General features: G+C 37.5%; 1 protein-coding gene across 4 annotated transcripts in view; it reads left to right on the top strand.

Annotated features, from left to right (window-relative positions):
* The window catches only part of PREPL (prolyl endopeptidase like), a 58,501-nt gene that overhangs the window by 37,702 nt on the left and 2,752 nt on the right, over window positions 1-18,047 (top strand). For all 4 annotated transcript variants that reach the window (XM_019466838.2, XM_019466776.2, XM_019467060.2 and 1 more), the window contains 6 exons: window positions 7,635-7,832; window positions 9,930-10,105; window positions 12,905-13,121; window positions 16,203-16,352; window positions 16,746-16,869; window positions 17,695-17,768. In XM_019466838.2, the coding sequence (XP_019322383.2) occupies window positions 7,635-7,832; window positions 9,930-10,105; window positions 12,905-13,121; window positions 16,203-16,352; window positions 16,746-16,869; window positions 17,695-17,768 (939 nt within the window). The remainder of the gene's footprint in view (window positions 1-7,634; window positions 7,833-9,929; window positions 10,106-12,904; window positions 13,122-16,202; window positions 16,353-16,745; window positions 16,870-17,694; window positions 17,769-18,047) is intronic.

The raw sequence follows: 18,047 nt of genomic DNA, 5'->3' as shown, positions 1-18,047 counted from the left end.
ATTACCTTTTTTCTTTTTTAAGTTTATTTATTTTGAGATTTAGTTTGAGCATAGGGAAGGGCAGAGAGAGGGGGAGAGAGAGAATCCCAACCAGGTTCCTTGCTCAGCAGAGCCCAACATAGGGGTCAGTCTCACAACTGCAAGATCACTACCTAAGCCAAAATCAAGAGTCAGACACTTGACTGACTGAACCACCCCGGCTCCCCATTTTCTTTATATATTTTAGATACTAACCCTTTATCGGATATATCATTTGCAGATATCATCTCCCATTCTGTAGGTTGCCTTTTAGTTTGTTGTTTCCTTTGGTTTATTTTTGCTTTTTCTTTCCCTTCCCTTGTCTAGAAAAAAAGTTGCTATGGCCAGTGTCAGAGAAATTACCTCCTGTGCTCTCTTCTAGAATATCTATGGTTTCACGTCTCACATTTAGGTCTTTAATCAATGTTGAATTTGTTTTTGTATATGGTATAAGAAAGTGGTCCGGTTTCATTCTTTTGCATGTTTTCCCAGCACCATTAGTTGAAAAGACTGTCTTTTTCCCATTGGATATCACTTCCTGCTTTGTCAAACATTAATTTACCATATAGTTGTGGGTTTATTTCCGGTTTTTCTGTTCTGTTCTGTTGATCTCTGTATTTTTGTGCCAGTACCTACTGTTTAGATCACTACAGCTTTGTGATATAACTTGAAATCCAGAACTGTGATGCCTCCAGCTTTCCTTGTCTTCTTCAAGATAGCTTTGGCTATTTGGAGTCATTTGTCGCTCCATACAAATTTTAGGATTGTTCTAGTTTTGTGAAAAATGCTGTTAGTATTTTGATAGGGATTGCATTAAATGTGTAGATTGCTTTGGTAGTATAGACATTTCAACAATATTTTTTTTTTCCAATCCATGAGCATGAAATGTCTTTCCATTTGTGTCATCTCTAATTTCTTTCATCAGTGTTATAATTTAGAGTTTTCAGAGTCTAGATGTTTTACCTCTTTAGGTTTATTCCTAGGTATCTTATTATTTTGGATGTAATTGTAAATTGGATTGTTTTCTAAATTTCTCTTTCTGCTACTTCATTATTGGTGTATACAAATGCAACATTTCTGTAGATTGATTTTGTATCCTGCAACTTTACTGAGTTCATTTACTAGTTCCAGCAGTTTTTTGGTGGAGTCTTTCAAGTTTTATATTTATAGTATCATGTCATGTGCAAATAGTGAAAATTTTACTTTTTCCTTACTGATTTGGATGCCTTTTATTTCTTTTTGTTACCTGATTGTTGTGGCTAGGACTTCTAGAACTCTGTTGAATAAAAGTGGTCAGAGTGAACATCCTTATCTTGTTCCTGATCTTAAGGAAAGGCTCTCAGTTTTTCCCCATTTCGGATGATGTTAGCTGTGGGTTTTTAATAAAGGGCCTTTATTATGTAGAGCTAAGTTCCTTCTAAACCTACTTTGTTGAGGTTTTTTTTTTAATCATAAATGGACATTGTACTTTGTCAAATGCTTTTTCTGCATCTACTAAAATGATCATAGGGTTCTTATCCTTTTTCTTACTGATGTGGTATATCACGTTGATTGATTTGTGAATATTGAACCACTCTTGCAACCCAGGAATAAATCCCACTTGGTCATGGTGAATGATGTTTTTAATGTATTGTTGGATTCGGTTTGCTAGTATTTTGTTGAGGATTTTTGCATCTGTGTTCATCAGGGATTTTGGCCTGTAGGTCTCTTTTTATGGTGTCTTTGTGTGGTTTTGGTATCTGAGTAATGCTGTCCTCATAGAATGAATTTAGAAGTTTTCTATTTTTTTTTTGGAATAGTTTAAGAATAGGCATTAACTGTTCTTCATATGTTTGGTGGAATTCATCTGTGAAGCTATCTCCTCCTGGCCTTTTGTTTGTTTTTTTAATTCCTGATTCAATTTCATTGCTGGTTATCAGTCTGTTCACATTTTTTTATTTCTTTCTGTTGCAGTTTCAGTAGGTTGTATATTTCTAGGAATTTTTCCATTTCTTCTAGGTTGTCCAATTTTTTGGCATAATTTTTCATAATATTCTTTTATTATTGTTTGTATTTCTCTGGTATTTGTTGTTATTTCTCCTCATTTGTAGTTTTATTTAGTTGGGTCCTTTCTCTTTTTTTTCTTGAGAAGTCTGGCTAGAGGTTTATCAACTTTAGTGATTTTTTTTTTTTCCAAAGAACCAGCTCCTTGTTTCATTGATCTGTTCTATTGTAGTTGTTTGGTTTCTGTATCGCTTATTTCTGCTCTAATCTTTATTATTTCCTTCCTTCTGCTGGTAATTAGGTTTTGTTTGTTCTTTTTCTAGCTCCTTTAGGTGTAAGGTTAGGTTGTTTATTTGAGATATTTCTTGCTTCTTACAGTTGGCCTATATTGCTGTAAATTTCCCTCTTAGAACCACTTTTGCTGCATCCCAAAGGTTTTGAACCATTGTGTTTTCATTTTCATTTGTTGCCATGTACTTTTTTTATTTCTTTTATTTCCTGGTTGACCCATTCATTGTTTAGGAGCATGTTATTTAACCTCCATGTATTTGTAGTCTTTCCAGATTTTTTTCTTACAGATTTTTTTCTTTTAGTTTCATAGTGTTGTAGTCAGAAAAGATGCATGGTATGACTTTGATCTTTTAAAATTTGTTGAGGCTTGTTTTGTAGCCTAATAAGTGATCTGTTCTGGAGAATGTTCCATGTGCACTTGAAAAAAATGTGTATTCTGTTTTAGGATGGAATGTTCTGAATAGATCTGTCTGTTAAATCCATCTAATCCAGTGCATCATTCAAAGCCATTGTTTCCTTGTTGATTTTCTGTTTAGTTGATCTATTGATGTAAGCGGGGTGTGAAAGTGCCCTACTGTTGTTATATTATTACCAATTAGTTCCTTCATGTTTCTTACTAACTGTTTTATGTATTTGGGTGCTCCTGTGTTGGATGCATACATTTTATAATTATTATATCTTCCCGTATTGTTCCCTTTATGATTATATAGTGTCCTTCTTTGTCTCTTGTTACAATCTTTGTTTTAAAATCTATTTTGTCTGATATCAGTATTACTACTCCAGCTTTTCTTTGACATCCATTTGCATGATCAGTGTTCTCCATTCCCTCACTTTCAATCTGCAGGTGTTTTTAGATCTAAAATGAGTTTCCTGTAGGTAGCATATGGATGGGTCCTGGTTTTTATCCATTCTGTCACCCTGTGTCTTTTGATTAGCGCATTTAGTCCATCTAGTTTTAAAGTATTTGTTGATAGATATGTATTTATTGCCATTTTTACTTGTTTTGTAGTTATTTCCGAAGTTTTTCTCTGATCCTTCTCTTTCTTTCAGGGTTTGCTGGTTTTCTTTAGTGATATATTTGGATTTCTTTCTTCTTTATTCTTTGTATATTTATTAGTAGTTTTTGATTTGTGGTTACCATTAGGTTTTTATATAGCCTCTTTTGCTTGTAGCAGAAGTCTATATTAATTTGATTGTCGTTTAAGTTTGAACCAGTTCTTTACTCCTCCCCTCCCCAAGTTTTAGATATATGGTGCCATATTCTACGTTGTTTTATTTTGTGAGTTCCTTGACTGATTCTTTACAGAAATATTTGTTTTTACTGGTTTTGTGTTTCCTAGCTTCATACTATCTTTTTTTGGTCTTTCCTTTTCACTCAGAATCCCCTTTAATATTTCTTGCAGGGCTGGTTTTATGGTCATGAACTCTTTTAGTTTTTATTTGGGAAACTCTTTGTATCTCCTTCTATACTGAGTGATAGCCTTCCTGGATATAGTATTCTTGGATACAAGTTTTTCCTATTCAGCATTTTGAATACATCATGCCACTCCTTTCTGGCTTGGAAAGTTTTGCTGAAAAAACCACTGATAGCCTTATGGGATTTCCTCTGTATATAACTGTCTTCTTTTGTCTTGCTACGTTCATTCATTCATTTATTTTTAATGTTTATTTATTTTTGAGAGAGAGACAGAGTGCAAGTGGGGAACGGGGAGAGAGAGAGGGAGACACAGAATCCAAAGCAGGCTCCAAGCTCTGAGCTGTCAGCACAGAGCCTGATGTGCAGTTTGAACCCACAAACCATGAGGTGATGACCTGAGCTGAAGTCATACACTTAACTGACTGAACCACCCAGGTACCCCTTGACTTGCTACTTTTAATATTTTTTCTTTATCACTATATTTTGCCATTTCAATTACAGTATGCCTTGCTATGGATCTGCTTTTGTTGATTTTTATCCGGGGAGGGGTGGTGGTTCTCTGTGCATCCTGGATCTGGATTTCTTTCTCTTTCCTTCTCCAGATTAGGTAAGTTTTCATCTATTATTTCTCAAATTCTCAGCCCTCTTTTCTTCATCTTCTTATGGGACTCCTAGAATACAACTGTTATTATGTTTGATGGAGTCACTGAGTTCCCTAAGTCCATTCTCATTTTCCATAATTCTTTTTTCTCTCTTTTGTTCAGCTTGATTGCTTTCCATTACTCTGTCTTCTAGGTAATTAATTAGTTCCTCTGCTTCCAGCCTGCTATTCATTGTATCAAGCACGTTTCTCATTTTGTTTATTGAACCCTTTATCTCTGGTATATTATTCCTTATCTGTGCTAATAGTTTCACTGATGTCCACCATTCTTTTCTCAAGTCTGGTGAGTATCCTTACGTCATTGCTTTAAATTCTTCATCAGGCATATTACTTTATCTGTTTCACTTAAATCTCTGGCTTTTTGTTCATTTGAGACAAAGCGTGTCTTCTCATTTTGTCTAAGTTTCTATGCCTATTTCTGTGTGAGGAAAGTCAACTACATCTCTTGTTCTTGAGGGTAATGGCTTTATGAAGAAGAGGTCCTGTAGTGTCCTGCAGTATAATGTCCTCTGTTCTCCAGGCCCTGATGCTTCCAGGAATGTCTCCAGTGGAACATCATATCTGTAATTTATTCTATATCCTCTCTTCATTTCCTGACCCTTTGCAACCTGTAGTACCTTTTGGGCTTTGTTACAGTGTTTTGAGTCATCAACACATAGAATCAATACTACATTATATATTAGGTTCTACTTAAAGAAAATTTTATAGATCAGAGCCTTTCATGAACTGGATAATACTGATTAATATGCAGGGACAATGCCATACACAAAGGACAAAATCTGTAAGCCAGACTATATTATAAAATATTTCTGTATGTAACATCTCCGCCTAGTAGGCACTTCACTAAAAGATCTTTTTAAACTCCATCTGGGCAACAGAAATGTAAAATCCTTAATATATTTGCCTCCTATCTTTGGTCATCATATTACCAGTTTTTCCTGGTAATTTTTTTTCACAAAAAGAAGCTATGATAATTTAATTGGTTATGATACTTAATTTAAGCAAATCTTGGGGAGATTTTTTGCTTTGTACTAATATCAGTTCACATGGAGGCATTTGCACACTTGGGCCAGTTTTCTTTCAGTGAGATAGATGACTACGATTGCTGGTAGGATGCTAGCGCTGAACCTGTTTCTTTCGTGTATCAAAGAAATACCTGCATATCACCTAGCCAATTTATCATTATTCTTGGGTGCTGTCCATTAACATACCCAGATAGTACTGCAGGTTTCTCAATAGGAAATGCGGTTTAAGATATCCTTGAGATGGTTAACATTTATTTCTGGACAACTAGAACTAGACAAACTAGAACAGTTTTTGTTATGGTAAAACTTTACCCTTGGTCCCAGTACTTTAAGAAATACACCCAAAAGATGGGGCGCCTGGGTGGCTCAGTCGGTTAAGCGTCCGACTTCAGCCAGGTCACGATCTCGCGGTCTGTGAGTTCGAGCCCCGCGTCAGGCTCTGGGCTGATGGCTCGGAGCCTGGAGCCTGTTTCCGATTCTGTGTCTCCCTCTCTCTCTGCCCCTCCCCCGTTCATGCTCTGTCTCTCTCTGTCCCAAAAATAAATAAAAAACGTTGAAAAAAAAAATTTAAAAAAAAATAAAAATAAAAATAAAAAAAAAAGAAAAAAAAAAGAAATACACCCAAAAGAGTTATTTATTGGAACCACTTGGTTTGAAACTATGACCACTTACCACATGGGGCACATGGAAACTCTTTTAAAGTTTCACCAAAGGACAGAAAAATTTGTGCCTCTGTGGACTTAGGCATCATGTACCCTCTTTCTGAGACCTGGTTACAACATGAGTAGTGAGAAGCGGTGGTGGTTTTTCCCAGCAAGGTCTCCATTTACTCACTCCCATTTATGCTTCCAGACTTCACAACTTTGATGTGCCACATGCTTCTTTCCGTTTTATGCCTTTCACTTAAGTAGACAGATTATCCTTGAACATAATTCTCAGTCTGAGGACAGTAAGTTAGGAACTCTCTTTGAAAGATATTTTGAATATATATTCTTGGAGTGTTTCAGGAAGATAGATTCTTTGGACAAATAGTAAGACATATGCTCTGTGAACATAAACTCTGGCTGTAGTTTCTACAGGTTAGATGATGCACTCTTTATGCACACAGCCCCCACCTACCCTTTTTGAATAATGCCAACCCGTGACATTGCTGTGCCAAGACCTCTGATTTTCTTTCTGCAATTACTCGGGAAAGGAAAGGCAATTTTCTTTTAATGTTCTGACTCTCGGTACCATTTCTTATATTCTGCCAGCCTGCTTACCACAATTCTTTGAAAGGTGTAAGAGGGATGTTAGTGGCAGGCTTGAAACTGGACCCTGCTGCTCTGAGAGAATAAATTTTGATTCCTTTCCTTTTTTCTTAAAGTGAAGAATCCTAATCATAATAGCTGTGAGTTTCTCAGAGTGTATGTGCCAGGAAAGGTTTTGTTCTGCACAACAGTTAGCCTGGGGGCTGAAGTTAGAAACAGATTGTAAATGCTTTAGTGCTGCTGAGTGAGTTTGTAGCCCTGGCATGATAACTGTCACCACTGTGGCTGTCTAGGCCACAGGGGAAGGGCTGGTGGGTAAATCATTAAAAAAACACCTGAGCGAGATTTCATGTTCTCTGAGAACGGAGATCTGGAGATGTTGCCGGGTTCTGGAATTATTATTTGATTTGCTCTTATTCTTAACCATTTTACTATTCACTTCCCAAGTTTATACCCAAAATAAATGGCTTTATTAAAGGAGATTCTGTATAAATCCAGAGTCATGATAAACCATTTTCCTATAATTTTTCCTTATTTTATTGGTCATTAATGTGGAGTCCTGTTCATTTGTTACTTGAAATATATTCTGTTGTGCTGAAATAATAGTTAAATGAGGAATTACTTATAATGGATAAAAGTAAACTTGATGTCCACATCATCTTGTTTGTAGCTGACTCAGAAATTTAATTAATGAGGGGCGCCTGGGTGGCGCAGTCGGTTAAGCGTCCGACTTCAGCCAGGTCACGATCTCGCGGTCCGTGAGTTCGAGCCCCGCGTCGGGCTCTGGGCTGATGGCTCGGAGCCTGGAGCCTGTTTCGGATTCTGTGTCTCCCTCTCTCTCTGCCCCTCCCCCGTTCATGCTCTGTCTCTCTCTGTCCCAAAAATAAAATAAAAAACGTTGAAAAAAAATTTAAAAAAAAAAAAAAAGAAATTTAATTAATGATACTTAGTGTATAGATAAAGAGTAAAAATAACTTTTATTTCTTTAGCTTCCTCCTTGGGCCTGTGGATTCATAATGGATACAAATTCAGACCCAAAGAACTGCCCCTTCCAGCTTTGCTCTCCAATACGTCCCCCAAAATACTACACATACAAGTTTGCAGAAGGCAAACTGTTTGAGGAAACTGGGCACGAAGACCCAATCACAAAGACTAGTCGTGTTTTACGTCTAGAAGCCAAAAGCAAGGTAAGTCTTTGTAATCCCAACTCTGAGCCCCCATCTACTGCATTCATACTACTTGTCAAGCATTGTGCAGTTGCTGCTGGTGTTACATTAGCATGGGTTTCTGAAGTGGATCTCACATACCACAGTAAGACCCAAATGATCTTAAGGGATCCATGGATTTTTTTTTTTTTTTAAATACTCCCGTATTTAACATGGCTTAGAAAATGTATAGCTAGCACGTCAAGTCATTGATTTCATCAAGGCTTGTTAATATTTGAATTTTGAATGTGAATTTTGAAAGTTGACTTAAAGAAATTGTCAAAGTTGGTTTCTAGGTAATGGCAAAAAATTGTGAAGGTGGTAAGCAGTTGACTAGAGTGCTTGAATCTAGTAGGGAAGATGATTGATGTTGAAGGAGTAAGTGCTAATGTACTGACTGCTGCAAAGGACGCCGTGTTGAGTATAGTGGAAACATGGCACAGGGACCTTACCTAGGCTGGAGGGATCACTGAAGGCTTCTGAGAAAGTGATGTCTCAGGTAAAACCTCAAGGATGATTAAGAATTAAACTAGAAAAGGGGCAGGAGGAATACATTTGTGTAGAGGCTCTGAATTGAGGGAGAAATGGTACTTTCAAGAAGTAGAAAGGAAGGGGTGCCTGGTTGACTCAGTTGCAAGAGGATGCAACTTTTGATCTCAGGGTTGTGAGCTCAAGCCACATGTTGGGTGTAGAGATTACTTAAATAAATTTTTTTTTTAAGTAAAGGAGGACAATATGGCCAAAGTGTAGAGTAAAAGAGGTAAGACTGAGGGCAGAGTGAAAAGTATAAAAGAAAATTTGTGCAAGTGGGGAACAAATTAATAAACTGTGGCCTTTGATTTAAGGAATTTTCAGACCTTGACATATCAAACATCAGATAATTTCATATGTGTTGGCAATGAATTATGACACAGCCTTTTTGTCTTTATGAATTTTTTTCTTCGTTGATTTTCTTTTAAATCTTTATTTAAGTGTATTTTTTTAATAATACAAGAGCAATACACATTTCTTAGAATAAATACAAACATGCAGAATGTACAAAGTTTAGATGACTACTTTTCAGTTCCATTTGCTGTACCTCTTAGATATAATTATTGTTTACCATTTATTGTATCACTTTCCAGATTTTTGTGTTTGGTTTTTTGTCAACAGAATATGTTTACAGGGGCGCAGTCGGTTGAGCTCAGTCAGTTGAGCATCCGAATTCAGGTTAGGTAATGATCTCACGGTTCGTTAGTTCAAGCCCCATATCAGGTCCTCCACTCCCAGCGCAGAGCTGGCTTCAGATCCTCTGTTCCCCTCTCTCTCTCTGCCCCTCCCCCTCTTACACTCAAAAAGAAAAGAAAAAAATATATATGTTTAGGCTTTGTTTTGCTTTAGAAATGTGTAACTGTACCATATACCAATCCATCAAAATGTTGTAGTTATCATATCCTAAGTGGAAAGAACAGTGAAACTAAGTGAAATTCTGGCACTTAATGGTTGAGGATTCTGCCTATAGAGGACAGAAAATTGAGCAGTTAAAACTTCTTTAGTCAGCCTATTTGTAAATACGCAAAGATGTGAAATGTCAGTATCTAGCCATAGGTGTGGGGAAATTAACTATGCTAGTACGTCTAATTTTGGTAGCTATATTTTGACTTAATCTTGAAAGAAAAAAATTACAGTAATAGTAGGTAGTAAAGAACTCTTTAAAATCACTTAACTGTCTTGGAAAGCTGCATTTCATAAAATGTTTTCAAGCCTGAGTTTTGCTGCTCTTTTCTAGTTAGCATTATGGGTCAGCAGAATAGCTAAAAATGGGGATGAACCATGATGTATTTTTAAAGACCTTAACCATAACTCTGTTGTCCTTTTTTTTTTTTTCTTTTTTTTTTAAGTAATTTCTATACCCAACGTGAGGCTTGAACTCACAACTCTTAAGAGTCACATGCTCCACCAAGTGAGCCAGCCAGGAGCCCCTCCGTTGTCTCAATTAAATGAAGTTTGTATTCAACATCAGTAAGCAATGCATAAAATTAGGGATAAACTGTTTTAAAAAACTTTTATTTACATTGCGTAGTAACTCTTCATTTCCAGGATGGAAAATCAGTGCCAATGACTATTTTCCACAAAACGGATTCTGAGGACTTGCAGAAGAAACCTCTCCTGGTACATGTATATGGAGCTTATGGAATGGACTTAAAAATGAATTTCAGACCTGAAAGACGGGTGTTGGTGGATGATGGATGGATATTAGCATATTGCCACGTTCGGTGAGTCAACACATTTTACCTGGCACATGAGTGTTGTGACAGATGTCCAGAACAATGCTATATCAGGGAGGAAAGTTTATTTTCTCATTTGTGTTATTGAATTTATGTATTCCTAAACATGTGCTGATAGAAGCTGATTTAACAGACTAGCTGATCCAGAAAGCAAAAGGGTAGATTTTTAGGATCTTGCACCAGATTTTTTTTTTTTTTTTTTTTTTTTTTAATTCTATTGAGACCTCTTTACTTTGGGCAAAAATGAGACCTGAAAGCAAAGCAGTAGGTATATAGTAAATAACAGTAAAACAAGCGACAGCTTTGATGATCACTTTAGAATAGCAAGTATTTAACACATTTTGAAATTAAGTCTATGAATGAGCTATTCTTTCTTTTTCTTTTTTTTATATATAATTTATCGTCAAATTGGTTTACCCAGTGCTCATCCCAAAAGGTGCCCTCCTCAATGCCCGTCACCCCTTTCCCCTCTCCCCTCTCCCCCACCGCCCATCAACCCTCACTTTGTTCTCAATATCCAAGAGTCTCTTATGGTTTGCCTCCCTCCCTCTCTGTAACTTTTTCCCCCCTTCCTCTCCCCCATGGTCTTCTGTTAAGTTTCTCAGGATCCACATATCAGTGAAAACATATGGTATCTGTCTTTCTCTGCCTGACTTTTTTTTCACTTAGCATAATACTCTCCAGTTCCATCCATGTTGCAACAAATGGCCAGATTTCATTCTTTCTCATTACCACATAGTATTCCATTGTATATATATAAACCATTATCTTCTTTCTTTGTCAGTTGATAGACATTTAGGCTGTTTCCATAATTTTGCTATTGTTGAAAGTGGTGCTGTAAACATTGGGGTACAAGTGCCTCTATGCATCAGCACTCCTATATCCCTTGGGTAAATTCCTAGCAGTGCTATTGCTGGGTCATAGGATAGATCTATTTTTAATTTTTTGAGGAACCTCCACACTGTTTTCCAGAGCGGCTGCACCAGCTTGCATTCCCACCAACCGTGCAAGAGGGTTCCCGTTTCTCCACATCCTCGCCAGCATCTATAGTCTCCTGATTTGTTCATTTTAGCCACTCTGACTGGCATGAGGTGGTATCTCAGTGTGGTTTTGATTTGTATTTCCCTGATGAGGAATGACGTTGAGCATGTTTTCATGTGCCTGTTGGCCATCTGGATGTTTTCTTTAGAAAAGTATCTATTCATGTCTTCTGCCCATTTCTTCACTGGCTTATTTGCTTTTCAGGTGTGGAGTTTTGTGAGTTCTTCATAGGTTTTGGATACTAGCCCTCTATCCGATACGTCATTTGCAAGTATCCCGTTCCATCAGTTGCCTTTTAGTTTTGTTGATTGTTTCCTCTGTGGTTGCACCAGATTTTTAGAATTCATGTACCAGTCTGTGTACTCTGACTTCATTTTATTTTAGCTGTTTTCCAGACACAAATAATATTTTATGTTTCTGCTTAAAATCCTTCTCCATCTCCCTATCTCCAAAATAAAATCCAAACTCCTTACTTATAGTATTTAACATCCTAATGATCTGGCTTATCTCTGTAGTGAGATCTTTCATTACTGCCCAGACACACCCTGCACTCCAGCCCTGTTACATCCTTTCAGATGACACTTGCTCCTCTCTGCCTTTGCACATACTGTGTCTTGATGTTTTCCCTTTCTTTGTGCGTCTCATATTTTCATATTCTCATATTCTTCCTCCAAGACTCGGATTAGGTATCCTCTCCTTCTTAAGCATTTGTTTTAAGAAGTATATACCCCTAACCTAATAAGTGGATGTTCTTTCTACTGTTTCTGTGATAACCTGCAGTACACTTGTGTGAAAGCAGCAACCACATAGTTGGCAGCTGTTTTCTTTCCCCCCAAAATTATGATCTTCAGGCAAGAGATTTTTGCGTGTGTGTGTGTAGATTTTTTTTTTTTTTTAAGAAAGTTTATTTGTGGGGCGCCTGGGTGGTTCAGTCAGTCAAGTGTCTGACTTTGGCTCAGGTCATGATTTCATGGTTTGTGGGCTTTGAGCCCCGCGTCGGGCTCTGTGCTCAGAGCCTGGAGCCTGCTTCAGATTCTGTGTCTCCCTCTCTTTCCGCCCCTCCCCCACTTGTGCTCTGTCTCTCAAAAATAAGTAAACGTTAAAAAAAATTTTTTTAAGAAAGTTTATTTGTAATCTTGTATCATTTAACCTAATGATTCTCAGCTCTGGGTGTACAGTCATCTGAGGACCTTTTGCTTTTTTATATTTTTAAGGCCAGCATTTAGCACAATACCTGAGAAGCAGAAGCAGCAACTCAAAACATATTTGTTGAGGGAGACCTGACTGGCTTAGAGCATGCTGAGTTTATTGATCCTTGGGTCATGAGTTTAAGCCTCATGTTGGGCATAGAGCTTACTTTGAATGAATGAATGAGTGAATGAGTGAGCGGAAAAGAGAAAATGACAAATGACTCTTATTTTTTTATAAAAACATATTTCTGGAACCCATTTTTGACTGTCTCTTAACAGGGATTGATGAACCCTTTCTCTGAAAAACTAAATAGTAAATATTTCAGGCTTTGTAGGCCACCTATGGTCTCTGTTGTATATTCCTCATTGTTTTTTGTTGTTGTTTTTTCTCCCAACCTTTAAAAATAAACCGTTCTTAGCTCTAACGCCATTTAAAAAAAAAAAACAAAACAGGCCTCCTGGTAGATGTTGCCCACCGGCTATTGTTTGCTGACCCTGAAATATATCATTAATATTTTTTTCCCCACTAAAAAATTTTTTTGCCCTTTAATTTCAGGGGTGGTGGTGAGTTAGGCCTCCAGTGGCACGCTGATGGCCGTCTAACTAAAAAACTCAATGGCCTTGCTGACTTAGAGGCTTGCATTAAGACGCTTCATGGCCAAGGCTTTTCTCAGCCAAGTCTAACAGCCTTGACTGCTTTCAGTGCTGGAGGGGTGCTTGTGGGAGCATTGTGTAATTCTAATCCAGAGCTCCTAAGAGCTGTGACTTTGGAGGTGAGTATACTTTGTCTCTTCTATTTACAAAGTGGGAAAGTGGGAAAGCCCTAGGATGCTCTATAAAAAATATTTGTTATATCTTTTCACATTTCTCTCTCTCTCTCAAATAAATATTTTTAAAGAAGTTGCTAACATATTTACTAGCATAGGGAGTATAACAAACTTTAAAATTTTAAACACAGAATTGTAGCTCTGGGAAAACTTCTAAACTTAATCTAACTGCTTATCCTTTATTTATCCCTTCTTCCTGGACAGTGTTATTAATCATTGAGAATTTCCACTGAAGAATATTAATGGCTATCCTCATTGACCATTTCTTATTTTTAAGAACATGTAGAGTTGGTAGAAAAGAGGCAAAGGATATATGACTCACCAGTTCCAGGGACTCAGGCAGAGCACACTGTGACTCTGGAATTCATGAAATCCGTTGCCTGTGCTGCCCATCAACCTTTTAGTCCTGGATGTAGGGGCTCTCTGTTTTTTAGATACTCCATTCTTAAAGGTCTTTAAGGGGTAGTTTTTCTGTACTTTAATTGAAATATCTTGCTTTATTCTTAAAAGTCTCTACAGTTGACCTTTGAACAACATGGGGGCCAGGGGCACAGACCCATCCCCATCCCCATCCCCGTGCAGTCAGAAACCCATGATAAACTTTGGACTCCCCAAAAACTTAACTGCAAATAGCCTCCTTTTGAGCAGAAACTTTACCAATAACGTAAGCAGTCGATCAACATGTTTTGTATATTCTGTGTATCACATACTATGTTCTTACAATAAGTTAGAGATAAGATAATGTTATTAAGATCATAAGGAAGAGAAAAAAATGTTTGTACAGTACTGTGTGTATATCTATTGAAAAAATCCAGATGTAAGTGGACTTGCATAGTTCGAACCTATGTCACTCAAGGGGCGACTGTATAGTCTTCCTGGTGTCCAAAATTATGACGTTCTATTAAAGCAGCTCATTTCACCTTCATCACTGTGCTCCTGGTTAGGTACTCTAGAAAATAATGACCGGAATGGAGAAAGCATAGTATTTTCAGGTTTCTTTTATTGTGAGGATGGGGGTATATACACTGTGGACTTGTAAATAAGTGTTAAATAATCCTCATCTGTAAATCTACTTTTTTAAGTAGAAATGCTAAATATAGAGGGGGGAATCTATATACAAAGATAATAATAGCAAAGCTATTTACAATATAAAGAGAATACAACTGGTCTGTGACTTTTAGAAATTAGAAAGGAAATAATCAAAAAGTATATGAATATTCATCCCACGTTGCTTATTAGAGTCAACCTGTAAATATCCAACAATAGAGAATTCATAGTTTTAATTAGAAGTACCAAATACCAGCTCTACTTTAAGCAGAAAAGGGATTTATTAAAAGGTGGTGGGGAGGAGCAGGTATAGTACCAGTCTCAGAGGCTGCACAGCCAGAAACATGTCCAAAATACACCATAAAACTGCCCCAGTGAAGCTATCACTGCCACCACTGCTGCGTACAAGTCCCCTCATACTGCCAGTGCTGCTTCTAAAATCTCAATATAAATGTGGCACGTTTGCCAGAGGAAATTCTCTATGGTCCCTACTTCTTTGAGTCACTAACTTGCCATTCAAAGTTTGGAGCACATTATGTCTGATTTGGTAGACCCAGGCCATGTAGTTATACTCCACAACTGCAGGGAAAACTAAGAAAGGAAATACGGGGCATTTAGTACCTCCGTAGTGAGAGGCAGGCTTTGCCTCATAAGGTTAGGGATAGTCTAAATGCAAAAAAGGAGTTCAGATTCTAGGCAGCTGGAAGGAATTGCATTTGCCTACTAGGTTAATGCCAATACAAGAGAAAGCTGAAAAGCATGTTAACAGAATACTATAAGCTAAGTGGAAAAAAGCAGCTGCCGTTTTACCAAATGTTTTAATACTGGCTTTAAGCCAGTGAGTGATTTTTTTCTTATTTCAATTTGGATACTATCTAGACTTTCTTCAATCAACATTTATTACCCATATTTTAAGGTAAAATGTCCAACTGATAAAGTAGGGTTTACTCGTGTGTTGGGGTTTTTTTAATAATTTTTAATGGTGATAAAATAACAAAATTTACCATCTTAACTATTTTTACACGTATAGTTCAGTAGTGTCCAGTATGTTCACATTGTTGTGGAACCAGTCTCCAGAACTCTTTCCACCTCGCAAAGCCAAAACTCTACGCTCATTGAATAGCAACTCCCCAGTTCCCCCTTCCCCTCAGAACCACCACTCTCCTTTATGTCTCTGAATTAGAATACCTGTACCTCCCGTAAATGGAATCATACATATTTGTCTTTTTGTAACTGACTTATTTCACTTAGAGAAATCCTCAAGTCCCCAAGGTCCATCCATTATTGTAGCATATGTCAGAATTTCCTTACTTTATAAGGCCGAATAATAATCTGTTGTGTCATTGTGTATATTTTGCTTACCCGTTTATCCACCATTGGACACTGGGTTGCTTCCGCCTTTTGGCTGTTGTGCATAATGCTGCTGTGACTATGGGTGTACTCTTCAAGACTCTGATTTACGTAGGAATATATTTGCTGGATCATATGGTAATTCTAAGTTTGATTTTTTTGAGAAACTAGCATACCGTCTGCACCATTTTGCATTCCCACCAATAGTGCACAAGGGTCCCAATGTCTCCACATCCTTGCCAGCGCTTGTTATCACTTGTTATTTTTGTTTCTTTTTAATAGTACCCCTCCCAACGGATATAAGGGGTAGCATTTATTACTTTTATATAAAATGTACACTAAGGCACCAAACTAAAAACTTGTGAAATTAGAAGATAAACCCATATATATATCTGAATACCTTAAAGGCCAGTTATAAATCACAGGCCCTAGTTAAGGACTGAGTAGTTCTGAGTAGTCTGCCTCCTGGGAATCAGCGTGGCTTCTTGACCTTTGTTCTCTCATGTCAGCATTTATATTCATAAAGTATATTTTTCTGAAATTCATTTTACCAATTTGTTAGTCAAAGTTTAAATTTCTTTGGCTTTGTGGGGTTTTTTTGTTTGTTTGTTTGTTTGTTTGTTTTTTTAGGCACCTTTCTTGGATGTTCTCAACACCATGATGGATACTACACTTCCTCTAACATTAGAAGAATTAGAAGAATGGGGGAATCCTTCATCTGATGAAAAACACAAGAACTACATAAAACGTTACTGTCCCTATCAAAATATTAAACCACAGGTAGTGAATAACAGTTCTGATAAAGTATCCTAAGATGATAGAAAAGATAATCAAAAGAAGACTTACCCATGCTGACCCGGAACTTTGTAGGGCTTTAGATTGTTTCTGCTTATAATACCCAAACAACTTTCAGCGCCATCTCTGCTCATACTCCATGTTTGTTTCAATGTAATAGTTCGGAATAGGTTAGATGTGGTCATGGTCTCACTAGCCAAGAAAAGGGTATTTCAGGTAGCAAGTTTCTAGTACTACGACACTGTAGATCTCTCAGTATGAAATGAGAAGAAATTATCTAGCACTTAGGTCAAAAAAATGGGGTTATTTTTCATAACCTATAAGGTAGAAAAGGACCGTAAGGAATAATGCAAATCTTGTACATCTATTTTCTTTCAGCATTATCCTTCCATTCACATCACAGCTTATGAAAATGATGAGCGTGTACCTCTGAAAGGAATTGTAAACTATACTGACAAACTCAAGGAAGCCATTATGGAGCATGCTAAGGACACTGGTGAAGGTAGGAGACCACCTGGAAGCAGGGAGCATAGCTAAATGTTCTGTTACCTACCACATACTGCTCAGAGTAGTACATTTTATGCCACAGACCAAATCATCTGCCCGTGAGTTTGGACAGTTGGTTTTCCTGTGTTGACTACTGAGTTGAGGCATACCTAATAACTATATCTGACTTGCCCCTTTTTCAAAGGACAGTCTTAAAATAAGGTAGGCAAGGCACAAAGAAAAATAAATTTAAACATCAAAGTATAACTTAGAGATACACTGTCATACAACACTCATTCATTTAACAATATGAATTGAGCCATTATTCCTGGAAACTTCTAGAAAAGCTTTTGCTCTGGAGCTTCAGTGTCCAAACTAGCTGTGTTAATTTCCTCTAGATCTTTCCATTTCATTGCACAGGAACTCTTACCTTTTTCTTCCTTATTAGCAAGACACTCTGAGCTCAGGGTGGAAGGGACCCACATGCAAGTTTCAGTCACCTTGTTTTCACCTCCATGCCTCACACTTACACATTGCAAAAGTTGGCGTTTCCAGGTCATAAGACTCTGATTCCACAGGGCCATTGGCTTCCTCTTGCTTCACAACCTTCTCCATGTGGCCCAACAAGTCTCTTCCATCCAGTGTCCTCAGCCACTCATCCTCCTGTTGCTTTCTCTGTTTCAGAAATTTGTCTTTTGCTGCTTGCCCCCTCCCATCTCTTACTTGGTGATAGTTTATGCCTTTTTTCCTTTGCTATTATTTTAATAGCGTACTTGAGAGGAAAGGGGAGAAATGAATCTCAAACAAACCTTCTAATTGTTGCATATGTTAACTCTTTCAGGCTACCAGGCCCCCAATGTTGTGTTAGATATTCAGCCTGGAGGCAATCATGTGATTGAGGATTCTCACAAAAAGGTATGTTTTCAAACCCCTCTCAGTTGACAGATGCCCAAGTAGAGATCGGTCACTGTCACCATTTCATTGGTTGCAGCAGAGTTTATGACAGCTGCTTTGTCACTGTCTGGTCTGTGGCTGAGGCCCAAGAGCAGAAGGAAGAATGCTGAGTCGGGAAAAGGTTCCCTCTTATACTTGATAAGTGAGCACTGTTAAAGAGAGTGATGGAATCTTACCTGTTTGGGAGCACCATCTGCCTCTGTCCCCAAATAAAAGTAGACTTGCCATAAATGGCTGACT

The sequence above is a fragment of the Panthera pardus genome, unplaced genomic scaffold, assembly GCF_024362965.1.
Source record: "Panthera pardus isolate Hobbes unplaced genomic scaffold, ASM2436296v1 HiC_scaffold_25, whole genome shotgun sequence".
NCBI lineage: Eukaryota > Metazoa > Chordata > Mammalia > Carnivora > Felidae > Panthera > Panthera pardus.
This window is presented reverse-complemented; position numbering and strand designations above follow the sequence as displayed.